Below are 18,644 nucleotides of genomic sequence, written 5' to 3'. Positions count from 1 at the left end.
CACATCCTGCCTTGTCCTGTCCAAGAGTACAAACCTAGATGCTAGTTAAGTAAAGATATTTAGGATGTGAGAATATTTGCTCAAAATTTGTCCTTGTAGAATTCTTTTCATAGTACCTTATGTTTAAATTTCTTTCCTTGAACTAGGTCTGTAGATTTTCTTCCCTAGGTGTAATGGGGCTGTGCAGACTTTTCCTTCTTGCAGAACAAGATGGCTGCTGTTATTTACTTTTTTCATCACTGTTTTTGGCTCTCACAGCTTTCCTGCATCCTGCTTCCATCCTTTCCCCAGCTCCTCTGATATTCCTGTCACATGAGGAATCCCATTGTGCTCTTTCTTTCCACTCCCATTTACTCTAAGAAACAGAATGCTTTTTCTCGTTAGTCTTAACTAAAGACAAACCTTTACTTTTTCTGAAGAAAGCCACAACTTAACTAGTTACAACAATAAAAAATTTTATTTTTCAGCCAGCAGTGACATAGGTCACAAGTATTCTTGTACAAATTAAGTGACTTTAGTATTCTTTTTTATTAGGCAAAAGAGATTTCACTAACAGACCTTCAGGAGAATTATATTGAGGCATTAAATAAATTAGTGTCTGAAAATCAACAACTACAGAAAGATTTGATGGATACCAAATCTCAACTGGAGATCGATACTCAGATATGCCAAAAAAAAGACAATATCTTTAAGCCGACACTCTGCAGAACGACTGAGTTCAGGAATACAGAGTTTAAGTAAAGTTCCTTAAAAGATTATTTTAAATGTGTATCATGGAAATATAATTCTCATTTCTTTGAGAATTTATGACTTAGAGAAATTAAATCAAAGGGCTCTGTGTTTAATTCTGAAGTACAGCATACACAAGCAAAGCCACAGTCAGGTTAAAAAATGGAGGGGAAGTTGTATGGCACTTTTATGAGAGCTTTAGTTTTCTGCTCTCTGGAAAGTCTTCAGGTTTACTCCCTTGAGCCTTTTCATGCTACCTCCAGCCTCCTCACTCCACCTGTCCTGTAAGAAGCAGAACTTGGCATTTTATAAAAACTTCCTTTCTGTTTTTGATCAATTAATTTTAGGCTGTTACCATGAGGAATAAGCATTCAAGGACAAGCTGCCTGGCTTCAGCTCGTACAATATGGCTTTTGTGTTTCCCTAACAAAAGCCTTTGTTGACACCCTCACCCCATTCTACTTCCCCTATCCTATCGGGAACCACTCTAGGATACTCTACAGCTTGTTTGTCTTCCTGGCCTTTGTATAAAAAGTAGGTGAGGGCCGTGGCCTGGAGTAGGGGTTGGGTATTTGGGCTCTGAATGAGTAAAAGGGCACCTTATCTGAGTAGGCTGCTCCTTTGGTAAACTATAGAGCCTTACTGATTGGCTTCTTTGTTTATGTCTAAGTAAACTTCCTACAGCATTTCTGTTGGAAAAAGAAGAGTTGGAACAGTTTTTCATTTGTTTTGTTTTCTAATCTGCTCTCCAGGCCAGCCCTTGGCCAGCACAGACCTGATGGAATAAAGACTGAGCACTACAAAACAGGTTTCCACCCTGTGAGAGGAAAAGCATCGGATGGTGTGGACCCCATGCCCAGGGTCCTCACCCCTTTGAGTCCTCAAGTCAGCCCCTGCAGCTCTGCAGTTTCTTTGCCTTCTTACTTTCTGTGTCAGACTAACTGTTCAGTGCTAGATGCGAATAATGCCAATTTTTCTGACACTACATCTGACAGTCTGAATGACCAAGAAGAATTTGTATCTTCGGTATGGAAACTTTCTGATCTTACTAGCTCATTAGTTTATTTAGTTTGATTTCATTTTTTATTTTAAAGGTGAAGAGGGTGATTGTTTTTCTTATGGATTCTCTATCATAACTACCCTTTTCTATGTTCATGTATTTCTTAGAGTTTTGCTTGTGAAGACATTCAGCCAAGATTACTTTTCAGAATATATCCTAGTTCTGAAATATTAATTATAGGTATTCATTCATTTTTAACCCAAATTAGAAACTCCCTTCCTGTCTTTTTCAGAGAGGGCCAGTTCTGTACTGGAATGGTTGTTTCTAGAAGCGTCTGTGAGCATCCCCACAGTCCTGCAGCACAGGCAATGAAGAAGGAAGAGGAGCTGTAGAAAAGGGGTGGGTGGCAGCGGTGGAGGAAGGTTGTGCATCTCAAGTGTGCAGAGGGTGGTTTGGGCACTGTGCAAGGGCCCTGGTGGCAGAGGCTGCCTTTGATCTGTCCCCTTATTCCCTCCCCTGCTATGCAGACTGCACAGTCTTTTTGTTTCTGCACAGAAGCCTGTGCCTTGGGTTCTTCTTTCCCCACTACCTTATGATTGTATACATGTAAAGTTGAGTTTTTTGACTTTGCAGGGTTGCAATAAATCTGGGGAAAGGTTTTCTTTTAGTGTTAAAATAAGTCCACATTTCCCTTATGTGTAATCATGAAATCCAAAAAGCCCTAAGTTTGGCAGCAAAACTTGATACCAAAGACTTCCCTGACTTAAATGGGATCTGCGTAGACTGTTTATTCTATATTAGTGTGAGTATCCATGCATTTCGTTTCAGAAACATCAGTGTATTTAGTTGTGGGACATAACCTCAGACTGTGGCAGGTACCCATCAAAGATGGTGTGTTTGCCTTCTTTCTACACTCTGTTGTGGCACTTCCACAGTCATCTGTGGACATGCACAGTGGTGAGAAGTTGGAGTCATTGACTTCATGTTCCCAGCTGAGGTCGCACAAGGCAGCACTCGGCCTTCCTGCCTCGGTGCTCTGGCAGAGATGGCCAGTGGGTGGCAGTGGGGGGTGGGACAGCACAGCATAGTCCTGGAAGCACAGCTCTGGGCCAGCTGCACAGGTTTGAGTCCCAGTTCCACCAGTGTATATGAGGGGCAACTTGGGAGAGTCATTTAATACCTCCAAGCCTTGTTTCTCTTTCATAAGTAGAGACTATATAGAATCTACCAGGCTGAGTTGTGTCTAGAGTTTAGGATTGTGATCTCTGTGAGGGGGTGTATGTGTTTTCCCCAGGGGCAGTGGTTCTGTGTTCACTAATCCAGTGTTCAGGGTGATTTCATAGAACATAACTACTGCAAATGAGGGTGGACTGCATATGGCATATTTCCTGTATTACCTTTCTAAAATCTGAACTCTGAAATATTGCTAGAATCATGAGCTTCATATAAAAGACTGTGGAGTAGAATTTTAGGGGTGGGGTAAAATATTGATTTCAACTGGCAGATTTTTGTTACTTTAAAATGAAAATAGCATTCAGAATTTTAAAGTGAGTTTGAAATAGTAGACATTAACTATATTCTCTTCTGGGGAACAGAAGGATATATAAGTCGAAATTGATTTATTCTTCAGACCAGTGGCCAGTAATTTATTCTATTTATTCCATATTTTACACTGATACAACTTGAGTTAGAAGGGAGGGATCTGTGTTAATTTTTGTAAAACTTACCAATTTTTACTTTTAGTGCTTTTGTCATTAGAATGAAAACAAATATCTTTTCAGGGGAAATCACTTTTTAATATTGTTAGTTAGAAAATATCATGAATTGTGCATTTTAGGAATGTAAGTTGCTACTTACTCATACATATCACAATTTGTCCTCTCCTAGTGTTCCATACCTGTGTCTCCCCTGGGTTCCATAGCTACCAGGTTTTTGGAAGAGGAGGAACTGAGGTCTCATCATATTCTGGAACGCCTAGATGCCCACATTGAAGAGTTGAAAAGAGAGAGTGAAAAGACAGTGAGACAGTTCACAACCCTAATGTAGCCACTTATAACATCACAAACTTGGAAATAAAAGTAAACATCGAAGAGTTATTGTCATCTGAAGGAGCAGTTTAAAAACATGAACATTATCAAGATGATGCTTACTAAAGCAGTAGTAAAGAAACCTGAAAAATTGGTGCTTCTCTTAGACACTTTTACTGCACTGGTTTGTTTGAAGAACTTTCAGCAATAACTGAGAATAAATCACTTTGCAGACTTTCTCTCATATGAATATTTATTGTCATAAAGTGACTTTTTTCTTGCTAACTTCAATGTGAATAGCTGTGCACTAATTAAAATAAAGATTTCATGATACATTTTGAAAATAAAGTAGCTTGAGGAACTTCCCTTAAGGGGAGTGTGTGGTAGAAGCATGGTTATTATTTGAATATGAGGTGTCCCCAAAACTCAGTAGAGAGTATAGCAGTAGGTGAAATGCTTAGATTATGAGAACTATAATCAGTGGGATGATCTAGCTGATGGATCAGTAATTCGAAAGAAAAAAAGACTAGTCTTTTGTGTCCTACAGCATCAGAAAATACACACACACACGCACAATAATTGGAAGGACTACTGTATTGGGTGGTATGTGTTGGCAGGTGGGACATGACTGGAAGAAGAAGGTCACAGGGGAATGTGTATTTGGGGTTTATGTTTGTCCCGGGCACCTACGCTGTGACTGTTCTCTCTGCCTCCTGGCTGTCATCACCTTACATCATGATGTGCTGTCTCACCTTAGGCCCAGGGCAATGGAGTTGGCAGACCATGGACTGAACTCTGAAACCATGAGCCAAAATAAACTTTTCTTCCTCTAAGTTATTCTTGCCAGGTATTTTGGTCACAGGGATAAAAAGCTCACTAATACACAGTGGTTACAGAGTCACTGGATCTGGATCAATAGATCACTTTGCCATGTGTATACAGAGTCTGGCTGGAAAAGTGTGAAGGGAGTATAGCAAAGACCTTGGCAGGGAGCCAAGCTTCTTGCTGCACCCTGAAACAGAAGAGAGGTTGATGCAGGGGCAGGGGCTGCCTCTGCTGTGTGGAGCTCCCTGGGACAGCCAGTGGGAACGTTCAGCATCTACAGGCTGAGGAAAGGTTCAGGTGAGAGGCAGAGGCCTGGATATCAACACAGGAGCATCTGAAACCTTGAGGGTTGATAGGAACCACCAAGGAGGGCACAGGGAGAGAAGAGCAGGGTCGGGGGAGGGTCCCCGAAGAGCCAACAGTTGAGGATCACAGGAACTTCATCAGCACAGGAACTTACAGTCAGGGATGAGGAGAAGGGAAAGTGTGGTGTCCTTGCCGGCTTAAGGGCATAGCTCCTGCCATTCTCCCCTCTCCAGTGAATCTTTCCCGTCAGACTACAATCCTGGTATGTTTCCTCCCTTTAAAAACAAAACTAAAACCCTCCATTACATGTGCTACTCTGAAGATTTGCTCCTCTTTTTGCAGACTGTCTCAGTGACTGTCTAGTTCTTCTCCATTCTCTCCTCGACCCTCTCCAATTCATGTCCATGCCAACCATGAAGCTACCTTCTTACCCTTCAGTCACTGGTGACCTAATGAGTGTGAGCATCATTCCACACCATGGCCTCTGCTGGCTTCTATACCACCTGGTGCTGTGACCCCTTTCCCTCCCTGGCCACTCCCAACTAGCTCTACTTCCCTGCCTTTTCCTTTTCTAGCCTGAATGTCAGAGGACCCCCTAGGGCTTTGATAGGGGTTTTCTCACTCACCATACTCTTCTCTAGATTTTCCACTTTATTCTAAGTTCTTAATACCATCTATAGGCCAGTGACCCCAACATTCATTACTAATCTTGGTCTCTCCTCAGAGCTGCCCTCATAGCTACACACTTAAGAAATATCTTCTCTTGGATGTCTGACAAGCACCATATATTTACATCTTGCCCAAAGAGCTCTGGACTCTCTTTGCTAAAATTCTACCTGAGGACATAGCCTCAAGTTTTCCAGTTCCTACAAGTTATCCATAATTCCTTCCTTACCAACATCTCTAAATCCAATTTATTGGGAGCGCCTGTTGACTCTGTCTCCAAATATATCTCAGATCCCACCATTTCCCTCCTCCACTGTCATGACCCTGACCCCAACTACTCCTCGCTCTTGCCTAGATTCTGGCAGAAGCCTCCTAACTGGTGTTAGCTCTAACACCTGACCCCAGTAATTCTTCCCAGAGCCCCCAGAGCTATCCTTTAGTAATTTAAATGAAACATTGGCCCTGCTACAGAACTCCCTGGAAACCCAAGGCTTCTTTGGACTCAGAATTTATTCAAATTATGGTGTCCAGGGCCTCAATAAACCGGACCTGCTTACATCACTCCCTGCATCCCCTCCAATGTGCTCCGATACACCGGCCTCCTGTTTCTTCAGACAGCAAGTCTCAATATGTTCAGGTCTTTGACCCTCTTTATCTGGAAGCTTTTCCTCTCTCCACACCCCTGACCAGCACTTCTTCCTCAGGCCTGTGAGCTAACGTCTCCTCTTGAGCAAACCTTCCCCAACTGCTGCTCCCCAAACCTACTTCTTCTGTTCTTTAGCTAGCTGCCCTGTTATTTGCTCCACAATACTCTCAGTTATCTGAAATGCTTTTGGGACTTCACTTAAACTCCTTGAGGGCAGGGTCTTTGCCTGCCTGGTTCCTGGTGTGATCCTCTTCGTCCGCAGAAGCCCAGCACTCAGGAGGCAGGTGAGTATTCCTCCTCAGGTACTCCTCAGCTTCCTTCATGCTGTTGACAGGCTGTCCTTTGTTTTTTGTTTTTTGTTTTTTTAATTTTTTATTGTTGGTTGTTCAAAACATTACATAGTTCTTGACAAATCATATTTCACACTTTGATTCAAGTGGGTTATGAACTCCCATTTTTACCCCGTATACAGATTGCAGAATCACATCGGTTACACATCCACTGTTTTACATATTGCCATACTAGTGTCTGTTGTATTCTGCTGCCTTTCCTATCCTCTACTATCCCCCATCCCCTTCCCTCCCATCTTCTCTCTCTACCCCATCTACTGTAATTCATTTCTCCCCCTTGTTTTTCTTTTCCCCCTTTCCCCTCACTTCCTCTTGTATGTAATTTTGTATAACCCTGAGGGTCTCCTTCCATTTCCATGCAATTTCCCTTCTCTTTCCTTTTCCCTCCCACCTCTCACCCCTGTTTAATGTTAATCTTCTTCTCATGCTCTTCCTCCCAATTTCTGTTCTTAGTTACTCTCCTTATATCAAAGAAAACATTTGGCATTTGTTTTTTAGGGATTGGCTAGCTTCACTTAGCATAATCTGCTCTAGTGCCATCCATTTCCCTGCAAATTCTATGCTTTTGTCATTTTTTAGTGCTGCGTAATACTCCATTGTGTATAAATGCCACATTTTTTTTATCCATTCGTCTATTGAAGGGCATCTAGGTTGGTTCCACAGTCTTGCTATTGTGAATTGTGCTGCTATGAACATCGATGTAGCAGTGTCCCTGTAGCATGCTCTTTTTAGGTCTTTAGGGAATAGACCAAGAAGGGGAATAGCTGGGTCAAATGGTGGCTCCATTCCCAGCTTTCCAAGAAATCTCCATACTGCTTTCCAAATTGGCCGCACCAGTTTGCAGTCCCACCAGCAATGTACAAGAGTACCCTTTTCCCCACATCCTCTCTAGCACTTGTTGTTGTTTGACTTCATAATGGCTGCCAATCTTACTGGAGTGAGATGGTATCTTAGGGTGGTTTTGATTTGCATTTCTCTGACTGCTAGAGATGGTGAGCATTTTTTCATGTACTTGTTGATTGATTGTATGTCCTCCTCTGAGAAGTGTCTTCTGTTCAGGTCCTTGGCGACAGGCGGTCCTTTGGACTGCCTTTCCCCACACCCTGTCACCTCACCCTCCAAACACCCTGTTCACTTGGTTCCTTTTTCTTGCTTGGCAAAGCTTTCCCACATCCCCTGGTCAGAGGCCAGGCGAGTTTCTCCACCTTGCTCTCATGCCCTGTGCGTGCTCCTCCCAAAGCACCAACCGTACTGTATTGTCCTCCTCCATTTCTGTCTCTCAGGGGGTTGCTCAGTTTCAATAGACATTAGACAAATGGTGCATGAAAACTACTATCATTCTGGGCCTCATTGTACTTACCCGTAAAATGGGAATAATAGCTGATGGGGTTGAGGGTTTACTGAAAATATATTTCTGAAAGGGCTTGGCAGACTGTACCTGTATGGATTGGTTTGAGGGGATTTCTAATTTTCAGATTGTCCCAAGCATCAGCTTAAAATCTGTAGGGTATAATCTCTACTTCTCAAATTTTCACACCCAGGTCTTAACTAGGAGGAGCAATAGCAGACTCCACAGTCACCGAAAATACTTAAAACATGAGGCACTGTATGTTTCCTTATGTTTATACTGTGTTTTAAAAAGTTGTTAATTGATGATCAAAATTTGTCAGAATACTTTATTGTAATTGAATCTCTCAATTTCATTTTTCAAAAAGATTTGCCAAATATTAAAATGTTTCAAAATTAAGTTTGAGTTAGTTTCTTAACACATTTTACAAACTCAGTGTCCGGGTACTCAAATGAGATGAAGAGATTAGAGGCCTGGAGTCTGTTTTTCGGTGTTTACAGACAAGGTTTTGTTGAGAGCCTCCTCCTCTCTAGATTCCCAAGGAATTCTTGACTGGGTTCTTAGGCAGATTCTGGCTGAAAAGGACGAAGTGGAGTTCCTGTTGTGAGCTGGACACAGCCCTACCATGGAGCCTCCTTTGGTCACAGGTCTAGGAAGCAGTGGGCGTCACTGTTCCACGTGACAAGGATGCTTGTGAAGGGTCCCAGAGCCCTGGCTCTATCCAAGCCGACAGGCAGAGGGTGAGCTCCACAGGCAGATGTCTCTCGGTTCCTAATCCTAGCTCTGCCACCTAACTGGCCTTGTGAGCTTGGGCAAGCTTATTAATTTTTCTTTAGCTTTCTCATCTGTAAAATGGGAGTGATAAAAATAATTCCTACCTCCCAGGGTTTTGTGAAGATTAACTTAGTTAATCTTCACAAATTAATCAAATTAATTTGAAAGGCACTTAGTGTGCTGCCTGGCATGGAGGGTCTATGAAAGTGTTGCTGAGTGGGGAAAAAAAAAAAAAAACCTCCCTCCTCATAGTCATGCAAAACACCCTTGAATCCAGTACCTAGAAGTACTGGAGAGTACCATGAGACTCGCTGAAGTGCAGAGGGACAAAGATTAGAAAGGGGAGTTAGTTAGCCAGGCATGGTGGCACACACCTGTAATCCCAGTGGCTGGGGAGGCTGAGGCAGGAGGGTTGTGAATTCAAAGCCAGTCTCAGGAAAAGCAAGGCACTAAGCAACTCAGTGAGACTCTGTCTCTAAATAAAATACAAAATAGGGCTGGGGATGTGGCTCAGTGGTTGAGTGCCCCTGAGTTCAATCCCCAGCACCCCGCCCCTGCCCCCAAAAGGGAATTTTTTGGGTAGCTCCAGAAACAGTTTAAAATTACACACAGACATGCATCAAGAAGAACAGGAAGTTCAATCAGGGCACAGGGGAAATGAGACTGTCAATACAATCCAGTTATCTAGTCTCATTCCTAGATGTTAGCAGCAAAATCACCTCTGACCTTCTTAGGGCAAAAGCAGAGGAGGCAATATTATTAAAAGTCTTCTGGTGTCCACAAGACTGAAACAGACCATGGGGTCAAGAGAAGCACAGATTTCCTTGGTGTGTGTAAATGTGTGGCTAAGTGTATGAGCATCAGGGAGGCCCTGCAAAACCGAAGATAAAAGAATCTAGAAGGTTTTCCTACAAGGTGGGCTGAATGTGATGCAGAGGGACCCTTTCTAAGAAGGTCCTAAACGTGGGTAAGTAAAGCTCTCTTTTCTTGGCTTGATCAAAGGGAAAATTGAGAGGAATGATGGAAGGCAGTCCTTTAAAGCAACCCTTTGTAAAATCTCCTTCTCCAAGGGCAATTTTGATAATTCAAACAATTCACACATTTTTTTCCCTTGTGGAAACCTAAAATGTGGGAATTTATGTTGCCCATTAGAACTAGATTCAGTGATTTGATAATTATCCAATCAGAAAGTAGGTTTATAGTTTCATGAAAACACGTAATCAAGGCGATGATTGAATGTCAGAAGGTCCAGAAACTCCCTAAATTTTAAATGAAAAAAATAGATAAATGTGCATGTGTACATTTTTCTGGGGGCAGAGATCATAGTTTTCTCTTGAAGGTGTATATGAGGTATAAAGAGATTATTGAGAACTACAATTTAGGGACTGGAGTTCTCCCAGAATGGCTTGGTTCCTAGAGGAAGACATAAAATTGAAATCCAACTCTCCTTGCTGGAGTTGAGTTTTGAAGTGTAGTTGAAAAATCATTCAGAATCCAAACTTTTCACCAATGAAAAGACAACCTGACTGAAAAATGGGCAAAGGATCTGAATAGACACTTCTTAAAAGCCATACAAAGGGCTAATAAAGCACGTGAAAAGATGGCCCATCTCATTAGTTATCAGGAAAATGCAGACTAAAACCACAATGAATTGGAGTAGATAAGGGGGAAAAAAGAGAAGGGACTGGGGTGGGAAAAGGAAAGACAGTAGATTGAATCAGACATAAGTTTTCTATGTGCATATATGAATACATGACCCGTGAAACTCGTCAACATGTTTCAACAGCAAGTATAGGATCCTAATTAGAATAAGTTATACTCCATGAATATATAATATGTCAAAATACACTCTACTGTCATGTATATCTAAAAAGAGCAAATTTTTTAAAAACCCACAATCATATACCACTACACACCCACTGTAACGAAAATGGGCAATAACAAGTGTTGAGGAGGATGTGAAGAAGTTGGACCACTCATATGTTGCTGAAGGGAATATAAAATAGTACAGTGACTTTAGAAAACAGATGGGCAATTCTACCCAAGCAAAATGAAAATACATGTTCCCACGAAAAGTTGCTCACAAATGTTCATAGCAGCATTATTCATAATAGCTTCCCAGTGGAAGCAACCTACGGGTCCATAACTGGTGTGGTAGATCCACATAAAGGAATGTTATTTGGGGATAAAGTACTGATGCATCAATACAGATGAACCTTGAAAACACCATGCTAAGTGAAAGAAGCCAGTCACAGAAAATCACATTCTATGATTCCGTTTATATGAAATACCCAGGGCAGGCATATCCACAAAGACAGAAAGTAGACTGGTAGTTGTTAGGGGCTGATGGTGGCAGAGGTTGGAGAAGAATGGGGGCTGAAAAGGGAGGACTGACTAACGGGTACGGGGTTTATTTTTGAAGTTATGAAAATGTTCTGAAACTGATTGAGGTGACGGTTGCCCAGCTCCAAATACAACACAACTAGAACCCATGGGATTCTATACTTTTGATAGTGAATTTTATGGCATGTGAATGATATCTGAAAAAAAAAAAATATATATATATATATATTTAGTTGTAGGTGGACACACAATATTTTTATTTCATTTTTACATGGTGTTAAGGATCGAACCCAGTGCCTCACACATGCTAGGTGAGTGCTCTACCACTGAGCCACAAACCCAGCCCCATGATATCTTAATATGTCTGGTAAATCTCCCCTCCCAAATGCCTCTGATGCATGGAAACACCTAAGAAACATTAATTTTATATTCAGAAGGCTCCATAGCACACATTCTAGGAGTTGTGGTGGTACTGCTTTGTGAGCGAGGGGTTGGTCCAGCTCCACATGAGTGGCTGTGGGGGTGTGGGGGTGGTTTTGTGAAGGAGATAAAGTGGCTCAGAGGGCTTTGCCAGGAGTGCCCTGCAGTTGTCATGCAGTCCTAGCATTGCTGAGACTGAGGTAGAAATTTCCAGGATTCCTGGGAAACTGATCAACTGAACTGCAAAGGCCATAATCACCAGTCAGGAAGTTTCTTGTCTGCATGGGTAGGACACTAAGCTCAGTGGTTAGAGAAGGAGTGTTGACGCTTTAGAGAGGGTTACATACAAATCAATGATATGGGAATGCAGAGTCCTCTTCCTCAGTCTGCTTAGTAAGTCCCTCAAGATCTCTCTAAGCATGAATAAAAAAGTTAGAGAAAGAAAAGCCAGGTACAGTACCCAAACCTGCTTCCTTTCTTCACTGGAAAACAGGTCAGCTAAGATGCCCTTCAACCCTAGTCTGCCCAGTCATTTTGTGGAACGGTCACTCCTTTGAGAGGAATTCAGTGAGATGGGCCAATTACCACTTTCCAGGACTGTCCTGATTCCCATGGCCCTGACTTTGGAAAACAATGGGGGGTGGATCTTTTGAATTTTCCTTGCCCCTGACATACAGGAGAAACCAAAACAACCTACCATCCTTGAAACTTTCTGTAATATAGGATTTTTATTTCAGGTTCCCAGCCTAAAATGAAATACCACAAATGAGGCACTTAGTGTTATGTAACTATGAGTCACTGTTGAGCTTAGCCCTTATTCCCATCAGGAGCCTGGACTTCAAACATGCAGGTCTTCATGCAACTCAGGGGAGCAGCAGCTGGGGCAGGAGCACCCCGGCTTCCCCCCTGGGATGATGCCCCCTCCTGGCAACGGGCCCCTCAGTACAGCATGGACCCCAGTAGCAGCTAGTTCATGAGCAAAGGATGGGAAAGGTTCTATACTGCTGACATTTTTTTTAATATTTATTTTTTGTAGCTGGACACAATAACTTTATTTATTTATATGTGGTGCTGAGGATTGAACATAGGGACTTGAACGTGCGAGGTGAGCGCTCTACTGCTGAGCCATAAGCCCCAGCCCCAACTGCTGGCATTTTTAATCCACTACCACCTGAATGAGCTGTGACTTGTACACTAAGGAATCACCTGATTTTGATTATTTTTTCTCCAAATAGGTTTAACATGAACATATTACTTTATACCACCAATTTCAGTATTTTCCTAGGCTAAGTCATTCCTTAAGTTCACATTGCTTAAATGTTTTCTGGAGATCTGAAATGTTTAAAGTATTAACAAGTGCTCTTTAATAATGTGCCAAAGCAGAAAGGGAAACGCTGCCCATCATATTCCCCAGGGCTGCTTCAGCCCCTGGATGGAACCGGGGGAGTCCTCTCTTTCTCTCACTGACCAGGATCCCTCTCTGGCCTCCCCTGTGGCTTCTCCAGTGGACTGAGGCCTGGTGGCCTTAGATACTTAGAGGCTGTTAACATTCCATGTCAGGAATGCCTCTGGAAGAGTGGGGAAGCCGAAGGATTCATAAAATAATGACTGAGTACAAAATAAAACACATAGCATTAAAGGGAAAACCAATCATGTTGACATTCAGCTATCAAAACCCAAGGAAAACAAATTTTGATAGAGTATTATGTGTGCTTCTTTATTAACTCATTAAATAACAAGGCTGAGAAACATTTCTATCACTACCATGCTTTTGAAGCAGTGATGCATGAAAACAATATTTTGAGATGTCTACATCAATTCTGACGAGCTATGAAAATATCTGTGATTTCTATTGGAATAGAGCCACAGGTACTGCTAGTACTACTGCAAATCAGGGCCTATATCCGTAATGGAAGAAAAGCTAAATTTCAGTTAAAGGGAATATGAGGATGTCAGTTTTTTTCTAAGTTCATGGACTTTCTTAGACTAGACTGTGTTCTTAGACTCCTTGGGTTATAGTCTGTGGACTGCAGGTTAAGAATTCATACCTGTCTGATGCAGTGGCACACACCTGTAATCCCAGATCTCTCAGCACAGGAGGCTGGGGCAGGAGGATAGCAAGTTCAAAGCCAGCCTCAGCAACTTAGCAAGGCCCTAAGCAATTCAGTGAGACCGTGTATCTAAATAAAATATTTAAAAAAGGGCTGGGATGTGGCTCAATGGTTAAGTGCACCTAGAATCAAACCCCAGCACCAAAAAAAAGAATCATACCTGATCACTTGTTGTCTGGGAACTCTCAGTTGTTTAGAGAGAGCAGTACTTGTATTTAATACAAACTGTGAATCTGTTAAGAACATGGTCTTTAAATGGGTAAAGATAATAAATCAACTTACCCAAACAAGAGAATCTTCTTTTTTGAAAATTCATGGTAGCTTTGGGTATTTTGGAGAATTATTGTTCAGCATCTGACTGATCTTAGCATTCTACCTGGGTTATAGGTGACCCCTGAGGTCTTGGAAGCCCTGGGCATCTGGGGCACCAAGCTGAGACTGGGATAACGAGAGCTCCTCTCCTGAGTCTCCTCAGAGGAAAGTCAGGTTCAGCCAGGCAGCTCACAGACGCTGTAGGTCACAAGACCAATGAATGACATCTTGAACTGGCTACAAGTGACCAAGGAGAAGCTAGACCACAGGGACATCTCTTTTGATGGAGCTGTCTATTGTGGACAAAGGGCCTGTGGCGGTATTGGAAGAGCTGGTGCTCTTTGGACCCCAACTCTAGTGTAGCCCCTGAGGTGGGGAGACATGGGGAAGGGTCAGTAGGAGGGGGCCAGGCAAACTCGGTGGGTGCAACTCTAGGTGACAGTCCCAAATCTATCCTCATAAAATGAGCCACGAGTTTTTGAATCTTTATGCAATCTCAGGATTTGGGATGCCTGGTCTAAAATTAAATACTACACACAGGCTAAAAGTATTACTTAACAATGCACCAGATAATTCTGTCTGCCACTGGCGTCCTCTGTCACCTCTCACCCCAAGCCACCTACACACTGGTTAGAGGGTACTCATTCCAACAAGAATCAGAGGTTCTCTAAATTAATGTTTCTCATTACTTTTTTAACTCTGGGGCTAAAAATGTTTGATTGGATTTAATATTTCTCCATGTATTACTAAAAATTTCAACTATAAGTTTGTTAATGAAAGAAGAGGAACTTCAGTCTTTATATGCAACCTGTACTATTGTGATTTCTGTTATAAAGAAAACTAACACCATTTTGCAAATCTCATCAATGTGGCTATGAAGAATTTATAGACATTGTCACTAAATATTAGATCAAGAACTGTATATACTCATTTCAAACATAAATCCTAACATAAAAAGTTAAGACCATTCAAGAAGGCTGAGGATATTTTTATTAAAAGTTCTTTTCTGTTTTTGCAAATAGTGTATTAGAAGTTTCATATAAATTTAGTATCTTGGGCTAGGGATGTGGCTCAAGCCACATGCATGGCATGCGCGGGGCACTGGGTTTGATCTTTACCACCACATAAAAAAAATAAAATAAAGATGTGTGTCCACCGAAAACTAAAAAATAAATATTAAAAAAATTCTCTCTCTCTCTAAAAAAAAATTTTAGTATCTTTCATGATACCTGCATTTGATTTTGCCTCATAATTATATGTTGATGAGAAACTGTAATGAATTTTGTCTCCTATGATCTTAGTCAATTTTCTGTTGATATAACAGAATACCAAACACTAGGGAATTTATAAAGGAATGATGTGTATGTAGCACACAGTTCTGGAGGCTGGAAGTCCAAAATGGGGTGACCGTACTGGGCAAGGGTCTTGGGCTACCTACCACCATAACATGTTAGAAAAGCAAATGGGGGTGTGAGGGTGTGTGGGAGGACAGAAAAAATAAAGAATCCAGTGCTGTGAGAGGTAGAATTCACTCACTCCCAGGAGAAATAGCCCAACTCCAAGAGAACACCATTAATCTCTCTCCACTTCCTGACACTTCCAATAATGGCAATCAAATTTCAACCTGAGTGTCCGAGGGACAAACCATATTTAAACTGTGGCTCATATAAACACCCTTAAATTAATAAATTCTCTCCAAAGGATTTATTCCAGAGATTGTGCAAATGTACCATCTATGTTTTTCGTGGGAAATCTTCTCTTCAATGAACAGCCTTCAGCTCTAAGACCCATGGTGACCAGGGCTCTGCACGGGCCCTGGTGCAGTGTCGGCCCGCTCTCCTCTTCCTTTAAAATATTTCTGCAATTAAAGTCTATTTTGATGAAATGCTAGACGTCAACCATTGCTCAGATGACAGTTCATCCATTTATCAATTGGTACATCACCATTTAATTAAGCAAACCCCTTACCTTAGATCTCCTGCTCATCCCTGAAGATGACAGCACAGGTGCCTAGTGCCAGCTTCTTTCCTACTCCCAGAACCTCAACTGTGTGCACTGGGGCCGTGTGCACCTGTGCCCTTAGCCGGGTGCATAGTGGAAGATTGAGGAAAGCCAAGGGCCCAGGGAAATGACTCTGAGGGCAGAGAGGTAAGGCCTCAAAGCCAGCTCTCCACTTAGCAGCTGTATGCCCTTGGGCAGTGCCTTCTTAGGCAGAATATAGACTATAATCCTAACTCATCAAGGCTGTCACAAGGCCAGGGGAGATGCTGGACAGGGAAGAGAATCAGAGACCATGGATCCTCCCATCCCTGCCTCCCAGCAGTAGGAAAGTATCCATTCTGGGCAGCCTATCCTGGCCTCAGGGTCTGGGAGACAAATGGAGGGCAGGTGTGGGTGACCTGGAGGGCCATCCCCACAAAGTGGGAAGCTGCAATCGGGTTTTTGGTGGAGGTATTCACAGGCTCCTTAGGAAAAGATGAGGGGGCAGATTTTAATCTGTTTTTTCCTGATTTTTAATTTTGTTTAACTTAAACAAAAAGACATTGTACAGGCTGAACAGTAAAGTTGGCAACCTCTGCCCATACTGAGTCGGGGCCATGAGCTGTACCACAAGCAAGGCCCTCCAGGAAAGGGGCAGCTGAGGGCAGCCACAGAGGCCATTTCCTTTCCTCACAGGGCTCCAAGGGACACTGAAGCCACAGGAGCTGGCCACTCGGGATGAGTTCATCTAATCCTTCAGGGAGAATCAGGCTAATTTGGCAACACTCTGACCTCCTTTAAGAACTAAAGCTATCAAACTTCTAGAAAAACCATAGGAGAAAAGCTTTGCCACTCTGAGTTAGCCAAAGATTCTTCTTTAAAAAGAAAGAAAGAAAGAAACAATCTGTGAGGTGAACAGAGAGCCTACATCCTGGGAGCAAATCTTTACCCCTCACACATCAGACAGAGCACTAATCTCAAAAAGCTAAGCTCCAAAGAACAAACAAACAACCCAATCAATAAATGGGCCAAAAACCTGAACAAACACTTCTCAGAAGATGATGTACAATCAATCAACAAATATATGAAAACATGTTCATCATCTCTAGCAAATAGAGAAATGCAGATCAAAATTACTCTAAGATTTCATCTCACTCCAGTCAGAATGGCAGCTATTATGAAGACAAACAATAAGTATTGGTGAGGATGTGGGGAAAAAGGCACACTCATATACTGTAAATTGGTGCAGCCAATATGGAAAGTAGTGTGGAGATTTCTTGGAAAATAGGGAATGGAACCACCACTTGACCCAGCTATCCCTCTCCTTGGTCTATACCCAAAGGACTTAAAAACAACATACTACAGGGATACAGCCACATCAATGTTTACAATTCACAATAGCTAAACTGTAGAACCAACCTAGATACCCTTCAGTAGATGAATGGATTTTAAAAATGTGGCATATATACACAAGGGAATATTACTCAGCAAAAAAAGAGAATAAAATCATGGCATTTACAGGTAAATGGATGGAGTTAGAGAAGATAATGCTAAGTGAAGTTAGCCAATCCCCCCCAAAACAAATGTCAATTGTTTTCTCTGATATAAGGAGGCTGATTCACAGCAGGGTAGGGAGCAGGAGCATGGGAGGAATAGATGAACTCTAGATAGGGCAGAGGGGTGGATGGGGAAAGGAGGGGGCAAGGGGTTAGAAATGATGGTGGAATGTGATGGACATCATTATCCAAAGTACATGTATGAAGACACAAATGGTGTGAATATACTTTGTATACAACCAGAGATATGAAAAAAATGTGCTTTATATGTGTAATAAGAATTGTAATGCATTACACTGTCATATATAAATAAAAAAATAAATAAAAATACTTGTATGGATGTATTTTCCTCTGAATTTGGCAAATGTCCATTTCATCACATATATTTCAAGACTTGTATAGAACTAAAGATTACCAAAAAGTTCTTCGTGACCTTTTCTAATTCTACAGCATTTCTTCTATCCCTAGAAGCAACTGCTATTCTGGCAATAGCAATAACACTTCTCCACCACATTTTTGTATGTGTACACATCCCCGAGCAACGCGTTGCATGATTTCATGTATTGTGAGAGGTGTTTGGCAACACCATATATAAAGCCTGCAGCCTGCAAATGAGCACCTGGCCAGCTACTTATAGGTCCTGAGAACAGATTTGGTTTATACAGATTTGGTTTTTGCACTTTTCCTAGAATGAGACATTGAATTTCTGGGTTTATGCTTAACTTTTTAAAATACCAAGCTGTTTTCCAAAATGACAAAGCCACTTTACATTCACACCAGTGACATCCGAGGCTTCCAGTTTTAAGCACATCCTTACCAATGCTTGACAGGCACCAGTCTTTTAGATGATAGCCAATTTAGTAGGTGTGTGGCAGGAACTCATCATGGGATTAATTTGCATTTCCCTAAAGCCTAAATATACTGAACACATTTTTGTGTGCTTATTAGCCATTCACATGCTGCATTTTTCTTTGGTGAAATGTACATTCAAAACCTCAGCAATTTTTCTTTTATTGGTTGTTCAAAACATTACAAAGCTCTTGACATATCATATTTCATACATTTGATTCAGGTGGGTTTTGAACTCCCAATTTTACCCCAAATACAGATTGCAGAATCATGTCGGTTACACATCTACATTTTTACATAATGCCCTATTAGTAACTGTTGTATTCTGCTACCTTTCCTATCCTCTACTATCTCCCCTCCCCTCCCCTCCCATCTTCTCTCTCTACCCCATCTACTGTAATT

The 18,644-nt window shown here is 41.8% G+C and overlaps 1 protein-coding gene across 11 annotated transcripts in view; it reads left to right on the top strand.

Moving 5' to 3' along the window:
- Window positions 1-3,995, top strand: part of Cep63 (centrosomal protein 63) — a 52,044-nt gene extending 48,049 nt beyond the window's left edge. For 7 of the 11 annotated variants that reach the window (XM_015487024.2, XM_015487021.2, XM_015487025.2 and 4 more), the window contains 3 exons: window positions 535-737; window positions 1,482-1,755; window positions 3,617-3,995. In XM_015487024.2, the coding sequence (XP_015342510.1) occupies window positions 535-737; window positions 1,482-1,755; window positions 3,617-3,775 (636 nt within the window). In that variant the 3' untranslated portion in view covers window positions 3,776-3,995. Of the gene's footprint in view, window positions 1-534; window positions 738-1,481; window positions 1,756-3,616 lie in introns of those variants that run through there. The other 4 variants (XM_015487026.2, XM_048794452.1, XM_048794455.1 and 1 more) reach the window with 2 other exon arrangements.
- Window positions 3,996-18,644: the final 14,649 nt, after the last annotated feature.

This window comes from Marmota marmota, unplaced genomic scaffold (genome assembly GCF_001458135.2).
Source record: "Marmota marmota marmota unplaced genomic scaffold, marMar, whole genome shotgun sequence".
NCBI classification, from domain to species: Eukaryota; Metazoa; Chordata; class Mammalia; order Rodentia; family Sciuridae; genus Marmota; species Marmota marmota.
The sequence above is the reverse complement of the archived record's forward strand: the minus strand, read 5'-3'. Positions and strand labels throughout refer to the sequence as shown.